Source organism: Serinus canaria, chromosome 3 (genome assembly GCF_022539315.1).
Source record: "Serinus canaria isolate serCan28SL12 chromosome 3, serCan2020, whole genome shotgun sequence".
Classification (NCBI taxonomy): Eukaryota; Metazoa; Chordata; class Aves; order Passeriformes; family Fringillidae; genus Serinus; species Serinus canaria.
The window spans coordinates 59,742,017-59,761,693 of record NC_066316.1 but is presented as its reverse complement, the minus strand read 5'-3'; the positions used below and the strand labels follow the sequence as shown (position 1 = coordinate 59,761,693).

Sequence of the window (19,677 nt, the reverse complement as noted above, 5' to 3'; positions counted from 1 at the left end):
ACAGGCTGTTGGTTTTCAAAACGTAGGATACTCTGTTCTGTTGAGCTCTGGCAGCAGGTTTAATGGTGTGTTTACTTTCCTCATCCCAACAGAATCCTTACTGAAGCAAAAAACCTCTCTTTCAATGCCACACGTGCTTTCAATGCTTATACTAACATCAAGGATTCCACAGATGAAGCTGAAAGAGTTGCCAAGGAAGCCAAGGCTCTTGCAAATGAAGCTATGCAAGAGGTAAGGAAAATTAGTAAATTGAGGAGAAGGTTTAGATTTTTTGTGGAATGTGCTAGATCTGATTTCAGATTCATTTTTTGCCATCTTAAAACTTTATGTGAAGACTTTTGACATCAAACATTCTTGTTTTTGTAATCAGAAAGCTACGCCTCTGTCACAGCTACGTGTGCCTTTAGACAGTCTCTATTTCTTCCAAACTTGTGATCCTTACTCTTGTTTCCCATTTTATTTACTATCCTTCCTTCTTCTATCTTCCACCTTTTGATCCCTGTGTACAGCTCAAGCCAACAGCTTTGAGTCAGGAGCCATTTGATATTCAATAGTGCTAGTTTAGATGTGGGTAATACATTCATTAAATAGGAAGAACTCCATACCTTAATTAACTCTTCAACTTAGGTCCCTGAAAATGCTTGGAGGCACTTCTCTGTACATCAGATGAACTGCATGCACCTGGCCAGAATTCTAGAAATGAAGAATTGTAGGAGGGGAGTGGAAATTGTATTCACTTTGTGACCTCTACTAGTTTTTGCAGAGAAATCTTATTCTCACTATGAGGTAGCACATGTAAATTTCCAGAGAAAATGAAGAGAACTTTTAAAAATAGGATTTTAAGGTAAAGTCAGCTCTCCACCCTGGGTCACAATGAGGCTCTTGGCTCTTTGATGTATATACTGTGAGCAGAAAACATTCTGAACATAGCCAAATTATCTTTTAGGTCAGATATCAAAGGAGTTAGTGGCTAAATTGTGGGAGTCAGTCGAGACCAACAGACATACACTTCACATGCATACAGAAATGTGAGGCAGTGACAGTATAATATGAGAGTGCCAGAATTTATATTGGATATAGAAACATGTAGATGAGCAGAAACAACTTGTAGTTACAGCACTTGTACATGAATAAAAGCTTACAGAGAACTACTTCAGTCAAATGGATTATGAGAATAGCAAAATCAATCACTGGATTGGATCAATCACTGGAAGGTCTGGATTCGTCAGAGGGATAAAGTGAACTGCACAAAAATTTTAATATTTGTAGGCTATTTACATTTTCAGTGTTTTTTCAAATAACACTAACTACTGTATTTCTCTCTTGATAAAAAAATCACACATTAGTATGTGCTAGTTCTCTGTAAATAGTTCTTTGTTTCACCAGAATGCCTCATTACACCACAGAAGTAAATAAGGGCCTGGACCTTTTTGTTCTTTCCTTCTCGTTCAGATTTAATATGTGATGTCTTCTTCTCCTTTGACAACTTGGAATGAGTGAGACAGGCAGCTGTTTCAGGGATTGAAAAGGGGGGGGAAAGACACATAGAGCAATAAAAAAACAAAGCTAACAATTACAGGATGTGACAAAAGTGTGTATATCACTGGGTGATTATAGCATAGAGAGAAAGGGGATTGATAATTTAAGTGATGGAGGTCAAAATGGACAATATTATGTAAATAGAATCAAGTGGGTAGCAAGAAAAGAGATGAAAATATCAAGGTGATGTTTTCAGCATCTCCTTTGCATGTATTCATTAGAAGGAACTTGGTTTTTTTATGAGCAGTGTATGTGAAATGGGGATCTAGTTGATGAGGAAGAAAATTTAAGCAGATGATGCCTTTGAAATGTAATTGATTTGATATAGAGGTCATTGGTGGTTTGCTTTCAAATTGCTGTAGAGCAATAGACTTAGCTGTTATTTTTAAATGATCATTTGAGGGTTTTGAGCCAGATTTTAAAGATATGTCAGTTGTGAACTACAGTCATCACTTCTTTATTCTATTTCCTTGTTTGTATTTAAAGACTGTTGAATGGTTGCTCAGCCTGGGCGAAGAGTTTAACTGGCAAGCAGGTAAATCAGGGTCCCACTTTCTGGAGGTCCCAAGGAGCTTTTAGCTGAGCTTCAGCACAATACCAGGAATGGACCCTCAGTCAGGGCTGTCTGGAGCACAATGGCTCAAAAAGTCTCGTAGAAGGCAGCATAAGCCCCTAGAAAGTGTGATGCCAACTTTCTGAGAAGTCACTCTGGGGACCCTGTGACATGATGGAGATCATGTCTTTCCCCTCCTTTTGAAAGATGGAGCCATGTTCTCTTCTGTATGACAGCTGCTGTGGACGCCTGTCTTCTGTAAAAGACTCCGAGTTCCAGCTGTGAACAGATGATGGAGAAAAGTGCTATAGCTCACTTTGCATCCCTGATCCTCACCTTTCCTATTCACCAGGAATAAGGTTGGGGCAGGGGTATGAAGGTTTCCCAACAGCAACGAGCTGGTGTATGAATCAGAGATGATAGGGACAGGTTTTGGGTTTAGGTTCTATCCTCTACATCACTGGATCAAATTATTTACAAGAACCTTAGTGATATCTCAAGGGTTTTTTGGTTTTTGGTTTGTAATGAGAAAATGACTTAATTTTCAAATTAATCTAATGTTGCTAAAGCATGAGTGAAAAGATGCTCAAAATCCATCGTGATTACAGGAAGCCTGATAAATGACTGGAAAAAATGTATTAAAAATATGACAGAAAAATTCCTCCTGAGGTTTTTATGATGGATTTGCTCTCCCCTTTGAAAGCAAAATAAATTCATCAGAAATGAGAAATCTTTAGCATTCAGGCAGTTTCAGCATTCCATTACTTAGATAGTAACTGATAGGAGTCAGGTTAGCATATTCTGGTCTTATCTCATAGATCGGGATCGCAGTTGTACACTATATATTAAAAAGTGAGTTATTCTTAGGCTTTTTAGAAAGGACTTACAGGCTGGGGACTGTAGGAAGTGCAGGGGACATGCTGAGTGTTTAGGGTCCTGCTTTCCTCTTTGATTTTGACTTTCTTTGTGGATGGTGCCTCAGCAGTTCTGTTGGGTGTCCAGATTTCCTAACATAAAGCTGCCTAGACATCCTTGGGATGATGCCCTGAGGTGCAAATCATTTTTGGTATCCGTCTTCAGGACTAGTAGAAATGAGAGTAGCCCTATCTCTTGCGTAGGAGGAAACTTCACAATGTAAATGGATGTGAAAAGAAAAAAAAATAAGAACAAGGCAGAACTTTTTTTGACTGATTTGAATCAGCACTGAGCCCTATAAAACCTTGTACCTGTGTAAGTTCACGTGATGCTCAACACTGCCCCAGAGCATTTATGCCTCTAAACTGTGACTGAGACAGGGCTGTTTGGGTACATAACAAGGTCCCACTTCTGCCAGAAGATGAACCAGAGATTCAAACTGCACAGGGTTTGCATGGGGAGAGTAGGGGCTATGAAGAAAGGAACAGGGTACTCTCTGCAGATTATGGTCATTTTGGAAGAGACAAAATTAGAACAAATTAAATTCTAGAGTCCCTGCAATTTTCAAATTTATTTTGAATCACAATCCCTTTTTTCCTTTTTTTTTAATTCTCTTTCTATTTTTTTTGTAACAGTATTTTTCCCAATTTAGAAAACAATGTCAAAGTCTGCCAGCTGTAAATCCTACTAAATTATAAAAATTATAAAGTGGTTGACTGTGACCCAGGCTTGCCACAAGTGTACAGACTCACCTTGCACAAAGTCATAAAATGTTTGGGATTTAATTACTGACTCCTTTGTAACTTGACATCTCATGGACCACATGAAAAACTAGTAAAAAAGTACATTTTCTATCAGATGTCTTAATTAATTCTCATTTCCAAGATTGTTTTTAAAAATTTAAAGCTTTTAATAAGTACAAGTTTATTTCTCTCTGAAAGGGCTCTTCTAGTATTAACTTTATGCTGAGACCTGTTTCAAACTAATTGTCAGCACTTTCCCAATTACTGTCCCCGATTTGATGAATTTCTTGGTATTGCATTGTAAATCTGGCCTTCCAACTTCATTTCATTGACCATAAGCTGCTTCAACAGCCAGTCAGCCATGCCTAGTTATGTAACAATAATAAGAACAATAACAACAACAACAATCATTATTTTTGAAGTCTGTGGTCCCAGAGTGATCACACCCTGTGTTCTGTTTCTAGTAGGAAAAGAAATTTAAAAGTATGTCTGATTTGACAGGTGCATCTGTCACAAAATCTGGCCAAACATTCTTCCTTCAGGAGCAGTCTTTTGCTTCACTGGGTAGTTTTTTTATTTTTTCCTGTTTTTTTTTTTTTTTATTTTTCTGTTACCAGTGCTGTTTGTTATTATATGGTAGAGAAAATCTGTAAGAAACTAATTTTTTTCATCTTTTGAATGTGTATGTTTTTGTTTTTGAAAGGAAAATGTGTACACAGGTGAGCTTGGACAATGGCAGTGATGTGTGCCTTAGTTTTAAAAGTCACATAAAAGCTTATATTTACATCCCATCTAAATACAAGGAATTCTTTAATAGCTATATCCCTGTGACATGGCAACATATATACTGTGAGATATCCCATAACAAAAACCTTGGTTCTGAATTTTGAAAGTATCCAAAGCATTCTTTAATATTTTTAAAAGAAAGAGAAACAGCAAGTTCACTACATGTTTTTTACATTGTTGTTGAAAAACATCAGAGCTTCAGCAATATGTAAAATGTCACTTCTGGACTTGCTCATTATAAAAATAATGAATAGCAATAATAATTGTGTCATTTAATTGACACACAGTTAATTTTTGAGTATATGTATCTGCCCTGGAAAATGAAAAGTAGCTGCTTCTTAATTACATACCAGTTACAAGGCTGTGACCCATGACTAATATGGAATGTTGTCTGGCTGTCAGGAGTATTCTCAAAGAAATGTATTCAGTATGATGTGTGACCTGAGTTCAGTCTTACAAACTGAACAGTAAGTGGTTCAGAACCTGGAGCATTTCCTACTGACTGAAAACACTAATCTAATTTAGAAAAATCATTCCATCTATTGATCAGTCTCTGCACTGAAGGTAGAAATGGATGTTTTTCAGGAGAAAGATCTTTAAGTAGCATGATAGGATGAAGGATGGTTACTTAGCAATGAAATTCTTTCAGATTAACTGCAGTTTGCCCTTCTTTTAAAACTCAATTTCTTATTTCTTTACTCACCTAGCAATTATAATTCTTTAATTTAACCACAAATGAATCTCAGTTGTCATTATTAGAGTCAACAGATCCAGTCTGGCTTCTAAAGTTTCTGTAGCTGCAGTTAGAGAGAAATACTGTATTTCGTGGTGTTCTGTCCATAGCTGGAAGGATATATATGTATTTAAATTGAAATATGTATTGTTTGTTGGTTTTGGACAGTTCTGCTCTTAAAGTCAAATCTCTTTCTTTAATACTGTAAGCATTGTCTCTATTGAAGTAATCTCTCATATTCCAAAGGGGATCTGACATTCCATTAAAAAAATATTTTTTAGAAAATTTTAGAATTTTTTTTGTTGGTCTTTTAGACTAATATTTTGTCTATGGGATGTAATTCAGAGCCTACTGATGTGCACATAAAATGTAGATGACGGTACATTTAGATCATGAACACATGTCTTTTATGACGTCAGACTTTCCTTTTTGACACTTTGTTTTTCTCTGTCTACAGACATCTGGTCCTCAAGGATCACTGAAGGATGGTGCCAAGAGCTCTCTTAAGAAAAGCTTCAGGGTCCTTAATGAAGCCAAGATGTTAGAAAGTGATGTTAAAGGTATGTACATTATATGGCATTCAGACCCACTAAACAAAGCAAAAATATCTTGTGAGACTGCTGTGCTTTTGGTATGAAGAATCCATATAGGAAAAAATTAGAATTCATTACCTGATTTGAAATTGGATGGTGTATCAATGAAGAAGATTCTCCTGTTTTGTGACTAAGATTATGCAGAAATTCCTGTCCCCTCTCTCCTTTTCCTAGACCAGAGGAGGAGGGAATTTAGGTCTTGTCTTGCTAACTACAATAAAGGCAAGAGTAAGGGCAAGAAAAATTGCACTCAGTAAATATTCAAGGCTGAGTTTTAAACTTGTCACAGAGATGATGCATTAATTTTCCCCATCCTGCTAGCTTAGTTAAATTAAGAAACTAATAAGAAACTTGCTTCCTATTAAAATCAAGACAGATTTTCATAATAGAGCCCTGCCTTCCATGTTTTTGCGTACAAAATTCTCTTTTGCCTCATGGGAGATGCATTAAGAACATACAGCATAAAGGAGTAGATCCATACACCTTAGTCATCTTTTGGCTATTACTGCACTTTAATTTAGATCTGGCAGCTCTGTGATTTCCAACTGCAGAACTCATTAACAAGTAAACACGATGTTTAATAAGGTCAAAAAGCATAATGTTTCATAAGATCATTAATTGCATTTCATTGTCATACACTGTTTGAAAGTGAAAAACATTATTATTTTCTTGTAGCTGAACTGAGGGAAAGAAATGTGTCTGAGTTACTAGTATATCTTGGGTGGGTCTTCTTTATTGCAACTCTCTGCTTCCAGATTCAGTACAGATTTAGGGCTGGTGGAACACATTCCAGGAAATATGTTATAGAAAATCACAAGACTATTGGAAGAGGCCAGTGTGCAATTCCAGTAGCATGGCTGAAGCGGGAAAAAAATAGTGATGCTTTCTGGAATGCAAACTGCTGCAGCTTGCCATGGCTGGTGTATGAGAGACACTAAAGTGGCTGTGTGAGGCAGCCTCTCCCCTGCCACAGCGCTCCAGCGAGCACACTCAGCACCTCAGAGTGTAGTCCACAGTTCTCTGTCCCCCCAGGCAGGTGTACTGGAGTAAAGCACAGTGCCCTGTTTTCAAGGACAAATTAAAATGGGGTCTCTACAAGGATGGACGTGAATTCCCTGTGTTCACATGACTGTTCAATTTAACACTGAGACAAGATATATTACAACCATTACTGCAGAGAATTTTGAAAAAAGTTATTTTCCCATTGTACCAGTGAAAATTTAAGCTGATAACAGTTTCACAATTCAGAAGAAAATGTCCAGACAGTCTAAAGATTCATAAAGCAAACTTAATGCAGGCAGGCAGCAATGCTTAAAAGGCACATACTAGATCTTTGTCTATGTTTTTGCCCCAAACTGAAGGGTAATGAGATGGACCTTTCCTTATAAATGCTCTCTGTTACATCTTAAAGTGCTTCTTAAAGACAAACATTCTGAACTTGATCAGTATGCCTTTTTACATCTAATAAAACATGTCCATGCTCCACTGCTAGACCCGTGGAGATCAGTTAACATTGTGCCCAGAATGCAGATGTGTAAGGAGAAAATGCAATGACAGACTTCTATTCCCCGCTCTGCTTTTGCACCAAAGTGGTGATATTATTAGTGTTGTAAATAACTTAGAACATGTGTTATTAGTATTATGGACTAATTCTTTCTGGATGTCTTGATTTTCCCACGAGAGAAATTGAGCATTCAATGTCAAACTAATAGAAAGATATTTTCTTAGAGTCCTTATAAAGCCACCCTTTCAGAGTCTCAGCTGGAAGTGCAGAATGGCTAATGGGCACTCTATAAAGATCTGGTAGACAGAACTAATTACTAGCTTAAAATTTTTCTGTCTGCACTACAGGAAGTACATTAGTTTAAGTAATGAAGACCCATAAGCCACTCAACTAATAAACACTCCAAAAATCCAGCCTGAACTGTGATAGAGATGGGAGTGGTTTTTTCTTCCTACATTATGACATTCCCCTGATTTGTGGCCAATTACCTGAGTTATAAAATGGCTGTTAATCATAAAAATGTTTTATACTACCACCAAAGACTGCTGAAACAGTCCTTACAAAGCAAAGCTTCTGACAGAAGCTATTAAAATGAAGATTTAGTCATTTCTCTCTCTGTAGGGTTAGGAGTTAGAAAGAATAACCCTGGTGGGAGAAGCAAAATCTGTATGTAGTACTGTGGCTAGGAGAGAATTTTGAAATTTGGCCTACTAGTGTATAAATGAAAAGTAAAAATAAGAGACATAAACTCCTCTTCAGCTAGAGACTGCTGTCAAGTGGCTACTGATATTCTGCTAATGTAATTTCTTTTGCTTAAGAATTGACAGCTTGAGGGGAATGTGTCTTGTCAGATAACATGTGAATATTTTTAGCTAAAACATTTTCCAGCTGATAGGCATCATATCCAGCTGATAGATCCCTTGTTTGTGTATTCTCCTGTGAGTGGTCTTTCTGCTGACCTGGCGTATGGTATTCACCAGATTATGGCAGTCAGTGCTGGAGGTACTTTTTAAAAAAAAAGTTAAACTTAATTAGCTGCATTTCTCTAGTTACATCTCTTTCTCTTTGTTCCTAATGCTAGGTACTAAATCTCACTTGGTTTAGGAAAAAAAGAATCAGTTTGTGACCCATGTTCCTCTTACAGGATGAGACTGTGGGGAGCAGGAATGCTATTTGGAAGAAGTAAAACAAAGATAACGGAAAGGGATGTGTGTAACAATCACTTAATTTCTGCAATCTCCAGTCAATGAGAACAGATGCAATTGTTGCTCCTTGGTAGATTTCCAACTTCAGTCTGGTTTTGGGATACATGAATTGGAAGCATAGCCTTATTGATGTTTTCTTGGACAGTTTCATGGGGAAAAACTGCATTTATCAATATTGCCAAAAGATACCTGTTTCCACTATGTTCCTCTATGTGTTTGTTCCACCATGATGGTGGCACATCATCATCAATTAACCAGTGTCACCTATGTGATCTGCAGGGACTTGTAAAACCATGTGTGTCTCATAAATGACTCTGTATAAACAGTAACTAAATTCCTGAGTACATCTTAAGGTGAAATATATGTGCACAGCATTGTTTGTTTTCATTTGACTCCATTCATGCAGAGGAATAAGGGGTGATGCTTTATCCTGTAATGCTTTGTTTAATATAAACAGAAATTGAAAATCTTTGTTCATGTTAACCAAGCAAGCAAATGCAAAGGCCGATACATGCAAAGTCTTTCAGGTTCCTGCTTACTGTTTAGGGTTTAGTTTGAGCAATGCATGACTAGTTTTGCTGATTTGAACAACAGTGCATTTATTGGCATCTTGTGCCATCTCTGTGCAGAGCTGATCAAGTGAAAAAAAACAGGATTGAGATAAATTTCTCATGATACTGCTCAACCTACACTTTAATGAGAGTTGACAGTGCCTGGCATCTTTCAGTGCAGACCTGCTAACCTCTTCCAAGTCAGACAGGCTCTTAGATTGTAGCTGCCTATATTTTGACAAACTTCAGCACTCAACTGGAGGATTTTGAGCTTTCAAATCATTGCCACAATTTTTTTTATAAATGCTAATAAATAAAGGATGTGGAAAAGCTGACATGAAGTCAGTTCAGTTTGTAATTCATGCAGGAGATTAGTCCAGTGCTTAGTGAAGATGCCATCTGGATTACAGGATAAGAAGTTACTTTAAAACAAAACTTATTATCTGTGTGAAAAAAGAAGAATTTCCTTGAAAAGATGACATGGGACATAGAATCTCCTCACTTTCCCTTGTGTAAGAGCCTCCCAAGGAACACTTATTTATGGCTTAATGGTTGTAACTAAAAAAAACCCTACCCACAGTAAAACTGTATTTGAGGAATTAAAAGAAAAAATACTAAACAGGTAGAGTCTCTACATTCAACTTCAGAATTTCTAGGGCAACTTCCCTTGTTAAATTCCATAAAAACCAGTTTGCTGCTATGGTTACAAAGCTGAAAACAGAGTCTGGAAACGTGATTCTTCAGAAATATAACCAGGGGATAATTAGCACACTGGATAGGCAGAGTAGAGAGAAGAAAAAGAGATTGTTTAAAAGTATGTTACAAAGTTAGAACACCACCACCATAAATGAGTCAAACTTCTCAGAAATATTGACACACTTTATAAACACCAACATTCCACTAGAAACACCAGGAAATTATCAGGCAAACCATAATTTCAGAATTAAATGGTGGAAATAAGAGCAGCTTTTTTGGTATTATTACTTAACAGGAGAAGAACTCAGATAAAATCTCAAGGTGTACAAGACCAGAATCTCATGAATTCATCCTGGTTTAACAATATCATGTTACCAGTGGCCTCCTTCAGCAGTGGGGACATAACCTGTCATTTAAAAAAAAAGCTGTTTTTAAGGACAAGAGTGATCTTATCATATATGCAATTCTTCCAAACTTTATTCTAGTGTTAACTGTGCCTCTCACAGTTCACACAGTTCTTCTGCAGAACATTTTGCAGGGCTGAAGGCTTATCTTCAGGCACTCCTACAGTCCTGTGTGTTGCTCTAATTTAAATAAAGCAAACAGATTTCTTCCTCAATATTTCAAATGGTCTAACAACAAAACTATAGTTCTCATTTAAATTCCATGTGCTGTTTCAGCCTTGCTCTAGCCTTGGAAAATTTAATTAATAATTTCTTGTAGGCAATATGAATTTTGTTTGATTTTTCTCCCTACAAATTGCTTCTTGCACATCTAATTTTAAGAAACCATATTTTTTTTTATAATTTGTGGAATGTGAACCTCATAGGTGTTTATTTTCAATAACCTGTCACATACCTGAAGGTCACAGTCATAGCTTGTCATCCTGAACTCCTTTTCTACAAATTTTCTTCTCTTCCGGCTATCATGCCCGGTGATGTTAAATTTGTTTCCCAGTAGGATATGCCTTTAAGGTAAGAAATTACCAGCTGTTCCAAAAAGCTTCATATTGATACAGAGAATTAATGAGAAATGCCCTCTACAATAGTAGTTTAAGCAGTAACTACATTTTTTTGTGTCAAACTTTAATTCTGAATTTTGGGATAATGTCTCTTTCCATAGCCATAAAGCTTAACTGGGATCTCAGTTTCGAGATTGTTAAATTGCTCTGCTGGATACAGTTAAAAAGACCCTGCATAATTTTTATTCAGAGTAAATGCTGAAAAATAGGAACTTGCTTTTAAATGAGGAAATACAGTTTCCACTGTGATGTACTAAATATTACACACCTGTGCCTTTGATTTGTACTGGTCCTTTGATTTGAACCAACTATTAACTAGGAATGTTTTTTACTAGGTGGGTGCTTTACCAAAGAATTTAGAATATTTATTTCGTAGTAATGTGACATTACTGTACACATCTCTTGTTGACAGTTAGGGATCCTGTATTTTCCTTGGATGTTATGTCAACATCTTTGAGAAAATCCAAGAGAACTAGGCTCTGGCCACTCTAATTGCACCAGCAAGCTGGCCTAATGGGTCTTGGTTCTTTCACACCACATTAAATTCATTTAGCTCAGGCAATCACCTTAAGAAGAAAGGCAGTAGCTTAATCTAGTAATCAAAACCATGACTAACATCACAGTTGTTGAATATATCAGTGGATCATTGTGTGAATTTGCCTAAAACATAACATCATAACAAGTTCTTTCCTCAGCACACCTTTGAAAAACCCATATTAAGTATATACAGCAGTACAAGGAACTCAAGCATTTAGATACTATGGAAGTAGGGAACTTAAAGAAACTGGAGAAGATGACCAGTGAAACCCACAAGTTCTGCTGGATTTCCTTATTTACACAATTCCATATCTTAATGAAAAGTGGCTTGCTTGTTACTGTGCATTTTAAATTGTCTGCAAAAAAGGATAGTGAAAATAAAGAGTTAAAGCATCTGTATCATCTGCATTTTTTATAGAAAAGGGTGGTGATCTGAACAGCACACAGAACAGGCTGAAAGATGCTGATGAGAAGAATTCCATGCTCTTGAGAGGTTTGAATGAAACTTTAGGAAAGCTGTCAGCCATTCCTAGTGGTAAGTTGGAAAAGTGTTGCAACATTTTACTCAGTCGTGCTTTTTTGTTTCTTTTCCCATCACTTAACATTTCTCTCATAAATTTTTGCCTGTGTCACACTGGGTCTACTTTGACCACTGGCTGTTATAAGACAAAAATGAGCAATGTGAGAGATAAAACCAAACTGAAAATATTTACATGGGATCAGTTAGAATTTTGGGATGGTAAAAGGTATCATGCTTCTGCAGTTTGCAGAAAGTTTCTGAAAGAAAATGGTTATGATATCAGAAATTATGATACACTCCAAGACAAATAGTCTTTTGTTTCTATGTGAAAAGTCTTTTTGAAGGTAATCTTGAAGGAAACACTATAATTTCACCAGTGTAGTTTAACCCAAGAAGAATAAGTCTTACTGACTTCACAGAAAAAGCTGGGTAAAATTTGCTGGGTTTTGTCTTACCTTTCTAACCCACTCTCAACATTTCCAGCTGCTGTTTGGTACATCTTGGTTTTTTGTTGTTGTTGTTCATTGTTTGGTACATCATTTTTTTGCCTGTAAATTGCTTGGAACTGGAACAGGTTTTCCTCAATGGACTCTGAAGTGCTGCACTCTTGTGACCCACCCTGAAGGCAAGGGTGACTGAGGTCCTTAGGTTCTTCTTAATAGATCCCTTGGGGTGGATTAGAGTGAAATGACACCAAATGACCAGTGTAGATGGATAGCTAGGTAGGTGCATATGTACATGGATATATACATATAAATATGGCAAGTTAATTTTAGGACCATTTGGTTGCAGTAGAAAGGAGGTATGTAGCCATTTTCGTTATGAACTATAGAAATCTGACAATATAAAAAGTATAAAATATAATGAGAAGAGAAGAGAATAGAAGAGAAAGAGAAGAGGAGAGAAAGAGAAGAGTAAAAGGACAGGAGAGGAATAGGAGAGGAAGAGGGAGAGGGGAGGGGAGGGGAAGAGGAAGAGGAAGAGGAAGAGGAAGAGGAAGAGGAAGAGGAAGAGGAAGAGGAAGAGGAAGGGAGGGAGAGGGAGAGGAAGAGGAGAGATGTAGCTAACACCCCGAAGTCCTGGGATGTTAGCTATATTGCATTGTGATACCAAGGGACAGGGAGCTACATCTCACTTTCATTATAATGAATAGTGAAAGATAAAATGAATGTTTTAAAAAATTAAATGTTTAAAATCAATCTATTTTGCTATGAAATTTTTTCAATGAGCACTTTATAAAAAGTTTCACCTTAAGAAAAGTCTCTGCAGAAAATCTGTATTCTGTCTGATTTTTGATGGTCTAGAAGGTTCAGACTGCTAGTAATCCTTTAGCATAAAAAACAATTTGCTATTAATCTTGTACATTTTTGTGGCTTTAAGATTCCAGCTAACTGAAAAGTTTTAGATTTAATAATCCTTTAAATCAGCACTCACAAAATAAATGGTTTAATCTTTCATACTCATCGTGTACCATTTCTTGGGTTTTGGTCAAGATACTGACATGGTTATTTGTCTTGAGCACAGATAGATGTCTCAGTTAACCAAAATGGACCTCTAAGGCCTGTTAACCTTAGGACACAGAATGCTAAATATAGCACAAGTAAAAGTAATATGAATTATGCAATCATTAGCAATGTAATAAACTCTTGTCAGATTAGAATTACAGGATGCTTACGCTTGGCACAAGGACACTCATAAAAACAAGGAGATGAGTATTAAGAATGAAATTCAGAGCAAATAAATGGCATGGATAAGAAAATGGAGTAAATTAGTTGTCCAGCAGGAAAATGATCAAATGAGGAAAGGAGAGAAAATGACCCTGTCATATATCTTGTTCAAGGATTTGAGAGAGCAGAGAGCAGCTTAAACCGATTCTTTGGCCCTGCTGTACTAATAGTCAGATAAAAGCAGAGAGATTCAGAATGAGGTAGACAGAGCTCATGTGGGGCAAGAACAAACATGTGCAGGGATGGCTTAATTTAAGGTGGGGCTGAAAATAATTTATGGGAAAAATAGAGACAAATAACACAGTAGCTCCAACTTTCATTCAGCCAGAAAGGTGCATGACCTCTAATAATGACCCAAAAGAAACTACTAAGATAGGATGAAAAAAGGCAGTTGTGGTTCTCTTTTCTTTCTCTTCTCCAGACTGACAATGATAATGGTTTATTAAAGATTCTGTCATATTTCTGAGGTGCTGTTGTATTTGAGGGTTTTTTCAGAGCCAAAACTGCAGAAATAAAGGTGGAGTGTTTTGGAGCACAGATATGTATCTTGATTCAAAAAAGTTACTTCTGCACTCTGGGCAATCATTTTCATTATCATTTCCTACCTACAGATACAGCTGTAAAGGTACAGGCAGCCAAAGACAAAGCAAGACAAGCCAATGATACTGCAAATGACGTTCTGGCCCAGATTAAAGACCTCAATCGGAATCTCCTGGGCTTGAGAAAAAACTACAGTAAACTTACAGATGATGTGGCCAAAACAAATGCAGTTGTGAAGGATCCAGTCAAGAACAGTAAGATCTTTTTCAGGTTGTTTGGTGGTGGTTTCTTTCAGTTTGCACTTTTCAGTTTGTATCTCAAAATGAAACAGAGACACTCCAGAATTTCACTTACATAGCATTTCTACAGTATGCTGGGATAAAAGGACTCTCTATCACTTCTATTTTCTGGGCTTCTTATATATGACAAGGGACCAAAGGTCCCTTTGAACGCTAACAATTCTGTGGAAAGAATTTTAAATCTTAAAGACTAGTGCTAGTAGTTGCAAGAAAAGCTAATGTCAGCAGGATGCATGTGTAATGGATAGATTTGTTCCTCAGATTACTTTTTAAAGTATTTAGGAGGTGACTAATCAAAGATTCTGACTGGCAATTCACTGCCTGATTCAAGAAAAATACCCCATACTAAATCTGTCTTCAGTCAATCAGATAATCAGTCCTGGGAGAAATGCATGGCTTCTTTCATATATGTTACTATTTTTGGTAGAATACTGAAGACACTGAAAAAAAGAAAGATTCTGGGAATGGGGTTTTATCTGCCTTTTTTTATTTGCCATGAATTCTGTTATCAAATGTGCCAATTACTTACTTTAACATTTTCACTTTGGTTAGGATGGATAAAAATGAATTCTATATTTTAATACTTTTCATCGCAGATTGCTATACCATCTCTCATACAGGAGTATACAGCCACAAAACTAGAGTGGCTTTAGAAAATGACTGAAGGGCTAATTTCTCAGCTATTCTGGGCTTCCCAGATTGTTGACAGCTTGATGAAGCTGGGCACCTAAAAATATACAGTTTAGTAGGCTGTCATTCTCATTCTGTGGACAAATATCCTCTGCCAGTTGTTGCTGTACAATGCTGCTGTACGAGTGAAAGAAGTTAGCCCCAATGTCTGTTTGTCCCTGCCTGCCCATTGCAAGCTCCCCGTTGCTCATCAGCTGAGATACATGTGTGAGCCCCAGTACAATTCCCATTGGGTGCATACAAGTTTAGACAGGATGAAAAGGAGTTTTTGATTGAAGTAGTGTGATTAGATTACAGCAGTTGTAAAACCAGCAGATCTGTAAGGTCTCTTGCAGGGTAGTGGGAAACAACTGAGAAGCAGCAGTCTTAAAGCAGTTGTTTCTTGGCACTGCTGAATCTAAACTAGGGCACCTGTCCCAGGTCAGGTATTCTGAGCCTGTGTGTACATTAGCACTTTAGTTCAGATTAGGAGTGAGGATTTAAAATTTAATCTCTTGATTGTCCCAGTCACCATTATTTTGTTTGTATTGAAGAGTGGTCTTAACACTTGTGAGCTGTTTCATAAAGCTGCACTGTGAGATGTTCTCCAGAGGTACACCTCTGTCATTCTCCAAATGGGATCCTCAGATTACAGAATGAGATTGAAGTAATGTAGAGTGAACCATTCCAGATGTATGAAGTGAGTAGGCTGGCACTCATGACTAAATGCAGAAGTAGACATAGCCTCTCTATGTCAAAATTCAGGTGATGAATTCTCATTTTGATAGATATGAAATATTTAAAAGGTAAAATGTTATTTATAGACTCATCCTGTCCCTTACTTTCCTTTATATTTCTGTTTAGATCTTCAAAATATTCTATCTTCTCTCTCTTATGTTACTCTCTGTTTTTCTCTTTTCTTTGTCTCCATATCTTGCCTGCAGAAATCTGTACGTATGTTTTCCTTACTTGCAGCATATAGTGTGCATTTTCCAGTAAACAATTACTCACTGCTTAGCACCAAAGCCTCTGCATGGTCCTCTGTGTTTCTCATTCATTGAAATAGCTAAATAGTTACTTTTTGAAAACTTTTAGATAAAGTGACTTGGTAGCCAATTTAACTCAAATGAAACCTTAAGAAGCATCTGGAAGGTTTTGGTATGAGTGTTTGGGTCAAAAAATTGGATGTGCAATTTTTAATGCTTTGTCTAAGCATTATTTTTATGGCTCTTATTATTACTATTATTTTCATGTAATATACATCTTTCTGGTAAATGCTTGTTTGTCCCTTTCAGTGTCATCCAAAAAAACCCACACCCTCATGCGAGCCAAGGGCTGCAATCCTTAGATCTGCTCATGAGTTATCAGAGAGGGTAATATTCACCAGTTGCATGTTGAGGGGCAAAAAAGGAATTTGAGGCCTAAAGAAAAAGAGAGGCAAAAATATTGTGGTAAAATTATTTACTTCACCTGTAAAATAAAAAGAAAATAATTTGTAGTTTACTGTCACTGTTTTTAAATCTGCTTTCAGTACACATACAGAATTTTAAACTTGTGACCAGAATAATTTTTTTTTGTATTTGTGCCCATTACAGTTAGTTCAAGAATTAATTTCAAGTTCATTTTAACCAAGTAATTTCAGAAATTGCTTATGGAAACAAACCAGTTTTAATTAATTCAGCATTTTTCTTCAAAATGGGGTTTTCTTTTCCAAAGCAGAAAGCAAATATTTAATTCAACAATGTATTATGCTACATGGAAGTTATGGAAATGTTTCCCATAACTATCATCCTGACCTGATTTGTAGTGACATCTTAAAAATCCTGCTTTAACACCAGTGTTTGCTGCTATTGCTGCTTTACCTTGATTCTAGAAATTGCCTTATTCTGTTCAGGTATCTTCCTGGCCTGTGTGCTCATAGTTGCATATACAATCTCCCGAGCATTGTGTATGCAGAATTTTCTTGGATTTTATTATTACAATGTTTAATTAGTCTCTGACACTATTCTCTAAAGCTCTGTCTTGTTCTTTCTTATGAAGTTGCTGATGCAGATTCCAGTGTTAAAAACCTAGAAAAGGAAGCAGATCGCCTGCTAGATAAAATCAAGCCAATCAAAGAACTCCAGGATAACTTAGGGAAAAACATTTCTCAGATAAAAGAGCTGATAAACCAAGCTCGGAAGCAAGCCAATTCGGTAAGTCCCATTTCTCAAAAAAAAAACCAAACCACCAACTTTTTGAGTATTGATGGCATTTTGTTTTCTACTTTTTATTTCTTTTCTACAGTGTGAATCTTTCCTCATTCTAAACATGCATAAAGAGAGAAAATAGAATACAATTTCTCAGAAAAGAAGAGAATATTCTGATAATTCTCACTCTGTGTCTTGTTTCTTCATTTAAAACATGCACTTGTCAAATGAATAATGTCTGTAGGAATGGATCTCAAAAGGTTATTTTTATGAACTATTGTAGGTAATAGGACAGCAGAACAGTCACAATGTCATTGATTTTTTGTGAAAACAAAAATGTGTTTTTCTGCTTCAGCACTGATATTAAGCCCCTGATTTCATTTCACAAAATTTACATTACTCAAGAATGACACCATCACAGACTTGCTGAAATTGCTGAGTATATCTGCTTCTCCCATATTTTTTATTTTTCTCTGTCCAGTAGCAGCACTGAAGACTTGAGCTTAAGAATATATTTCTAGTCCAGTTAGTGAGTTTGGAGTTCATCTCCCTGATTCAGTAATATTATCAACTCTAGGATCATCTGGTTAATACTGAAATTATTCAGCCTGTTATTTAAATAGCAGAGGAAAAAGAATTGTGTAGATGGTACTTGAAAAATCTTCCTCAAAAATTGTTGAAAAATAGTTTAAAAAAATCATCAGCACACTAATAGGATACTGGGAAAGAAGTGATAGGATAAATAGTGAGATGTTGGTGAAAGAAGTTTTCAGCACATATGTGATGAAATCTGTACAGAGCAGAAAGACAGGCTACAGTAATTATATGTTTTGTTACATTCATCTTCTGTCTGAGGGCTTTGAAGTACTTAACTGCTCAGCATTTCTGAGATGAGGAAATTAGGAGTTTGGTCCTATAATGGATCTCCTCTTTAGCAGAGTTTGCCGTAAGCATAAGGTGATACCGTTATGTACATTTCCTCTAATGCTTAAACATGTCTAGCTGGGATTGAAACACCATTGTACTGTCATTATGTCCATGCTGGCATCATGAAAGCAAACAGTAAAGTGTTTTTATCTGTGCTCAGAGCCTGAGGAAACCAATACATGGATCCAAATGCATGTGTCACTCAGCTGTGGAAATGAAACTTAGTTATGAATGCCAACTCCATTAGGGACTACGTAAAAGCAGTGATAGGCATAACTGTTGGTTTAAAAATAATTGTGAAAAGATGTCTTAAATTGGCACAATCAAAGCTATTACAAGGAAAAAATAGATAATTATGACTACCCAACAGCAATATTCTGTAATTCCTTCAGGAGTGCTGCTTATTTTCCTAGCTGCATCTTCTACTTATAGGCTATCTGTACTGCTAGAATTCCACTGTTACTAGCATTAGACCAGTATACTTTCTAGCTATTTCTATCTACACAGTTTGTCTTTTAAATGTGAGTTCTAAAAAGAGATTTTATTTCCTTTTACTAAACAATCCCAGAAAGAAAATTTGATTTCTACCTTCTTCGCATATCCCAGCAATTCCCTGGTACATGTAACAGAAAAATGTGAAGGGAAAAAAAGTGTAATAGTCTTTTAATTATTTGGAAGCATCTATGGTTAATTCTGGAATAATAGGCAGTGAACTGAATTCTTTCTGTTATGCTTTTTTTTGAAGATCAAAGTGTCCGTGTCCTCTGGAGGCAATTGTATTCGCACGTACAGACCAGAAATAAAGAAGGGAACATACAACACCATCATTGTCAATGTGAAGACTGTAGTTGCTGACAATCTGCTTTTTTACCTTGGAAGTGCCAAGTTTGTGAGTCTGTCTCCTGCCTTTCATGTCAGACTTGCTCGATCAAATCATACTACTGACAAATAAAGAAGATGAGAAAGGCTTTTTTTTTACCCCGAGGCTTCAAAGCAGTAGTAGAGAGTCTAAAATAATCTAGACATGTACTGTCTTTGGTATTAATATAGAGATTTCTAAAGTATGAGCAGCAAATTTTTTACATATATCTTTATTTTAACTAGATACAAAATAGCAGGCTTCTACATGAAATACATTAGAGCTTTAAAATTCACAGTGCAACCAAAGTAATTTTGGAGTTGGTTGTGAGTTATCCTTAGGGAATGAAGTAGCTAATCATATTGCATCTGTCAAAGCTCCTATTTATTGTAATTTTAAGTCAAGACTACATTTTCAAGCATAATAATGGAGAATGATTCAGTTTCCCATGAGGCCTATAGCAGACAGACTTATAGAACAACCCATAATAATTTAGTAAATGGGAAAAGTATTCTATTTTTCAACATTTCCAACATGTATTTAATTTTCTTAATACAAAATGAAAAGGTTA

General features: G+C 36.4%; 1 protein-coding gene across 1 annotated transcript in view; it reads left to right on the top strand.

Moving 5' to 3' along the window:
* LAMA2 (laminin subunit alpha 2) overlaps positions 1 to 19,677 on the top strand; it is a 332,662-nt gene that overhangs the window by 271,782 nt on the left and 41,203 nt on the right. Inside the window, exons 40-45 of the mRNA XM_018916714.3 lie at positions 93 to 231; positions 5,727 to 5,829; positions 11,795 to 11,911; positions 14,235 to 14,417; positions 17,172 to 17,326; positions 18,993 to 19,136. Of these exons, the coding sequence (XP_018772259.3) occupies positions 93 to 231; positions 5,727 to 5,829; positions 11,795 to 11,911; positions 14,235 to 14,417; positions 17,172 to 17,326; positions 18,993 to 19,136 (841 nt within the window). The remainder of the gene's footprint in view (positions 1 to 92; positions 232 to 5,726; positions 5,830 to 11,794; positions 11,912 to 14,234; positions 14,418 to 17,171; positions 17,327 to 18,992; positions 19,137 to 19,677) is intronic.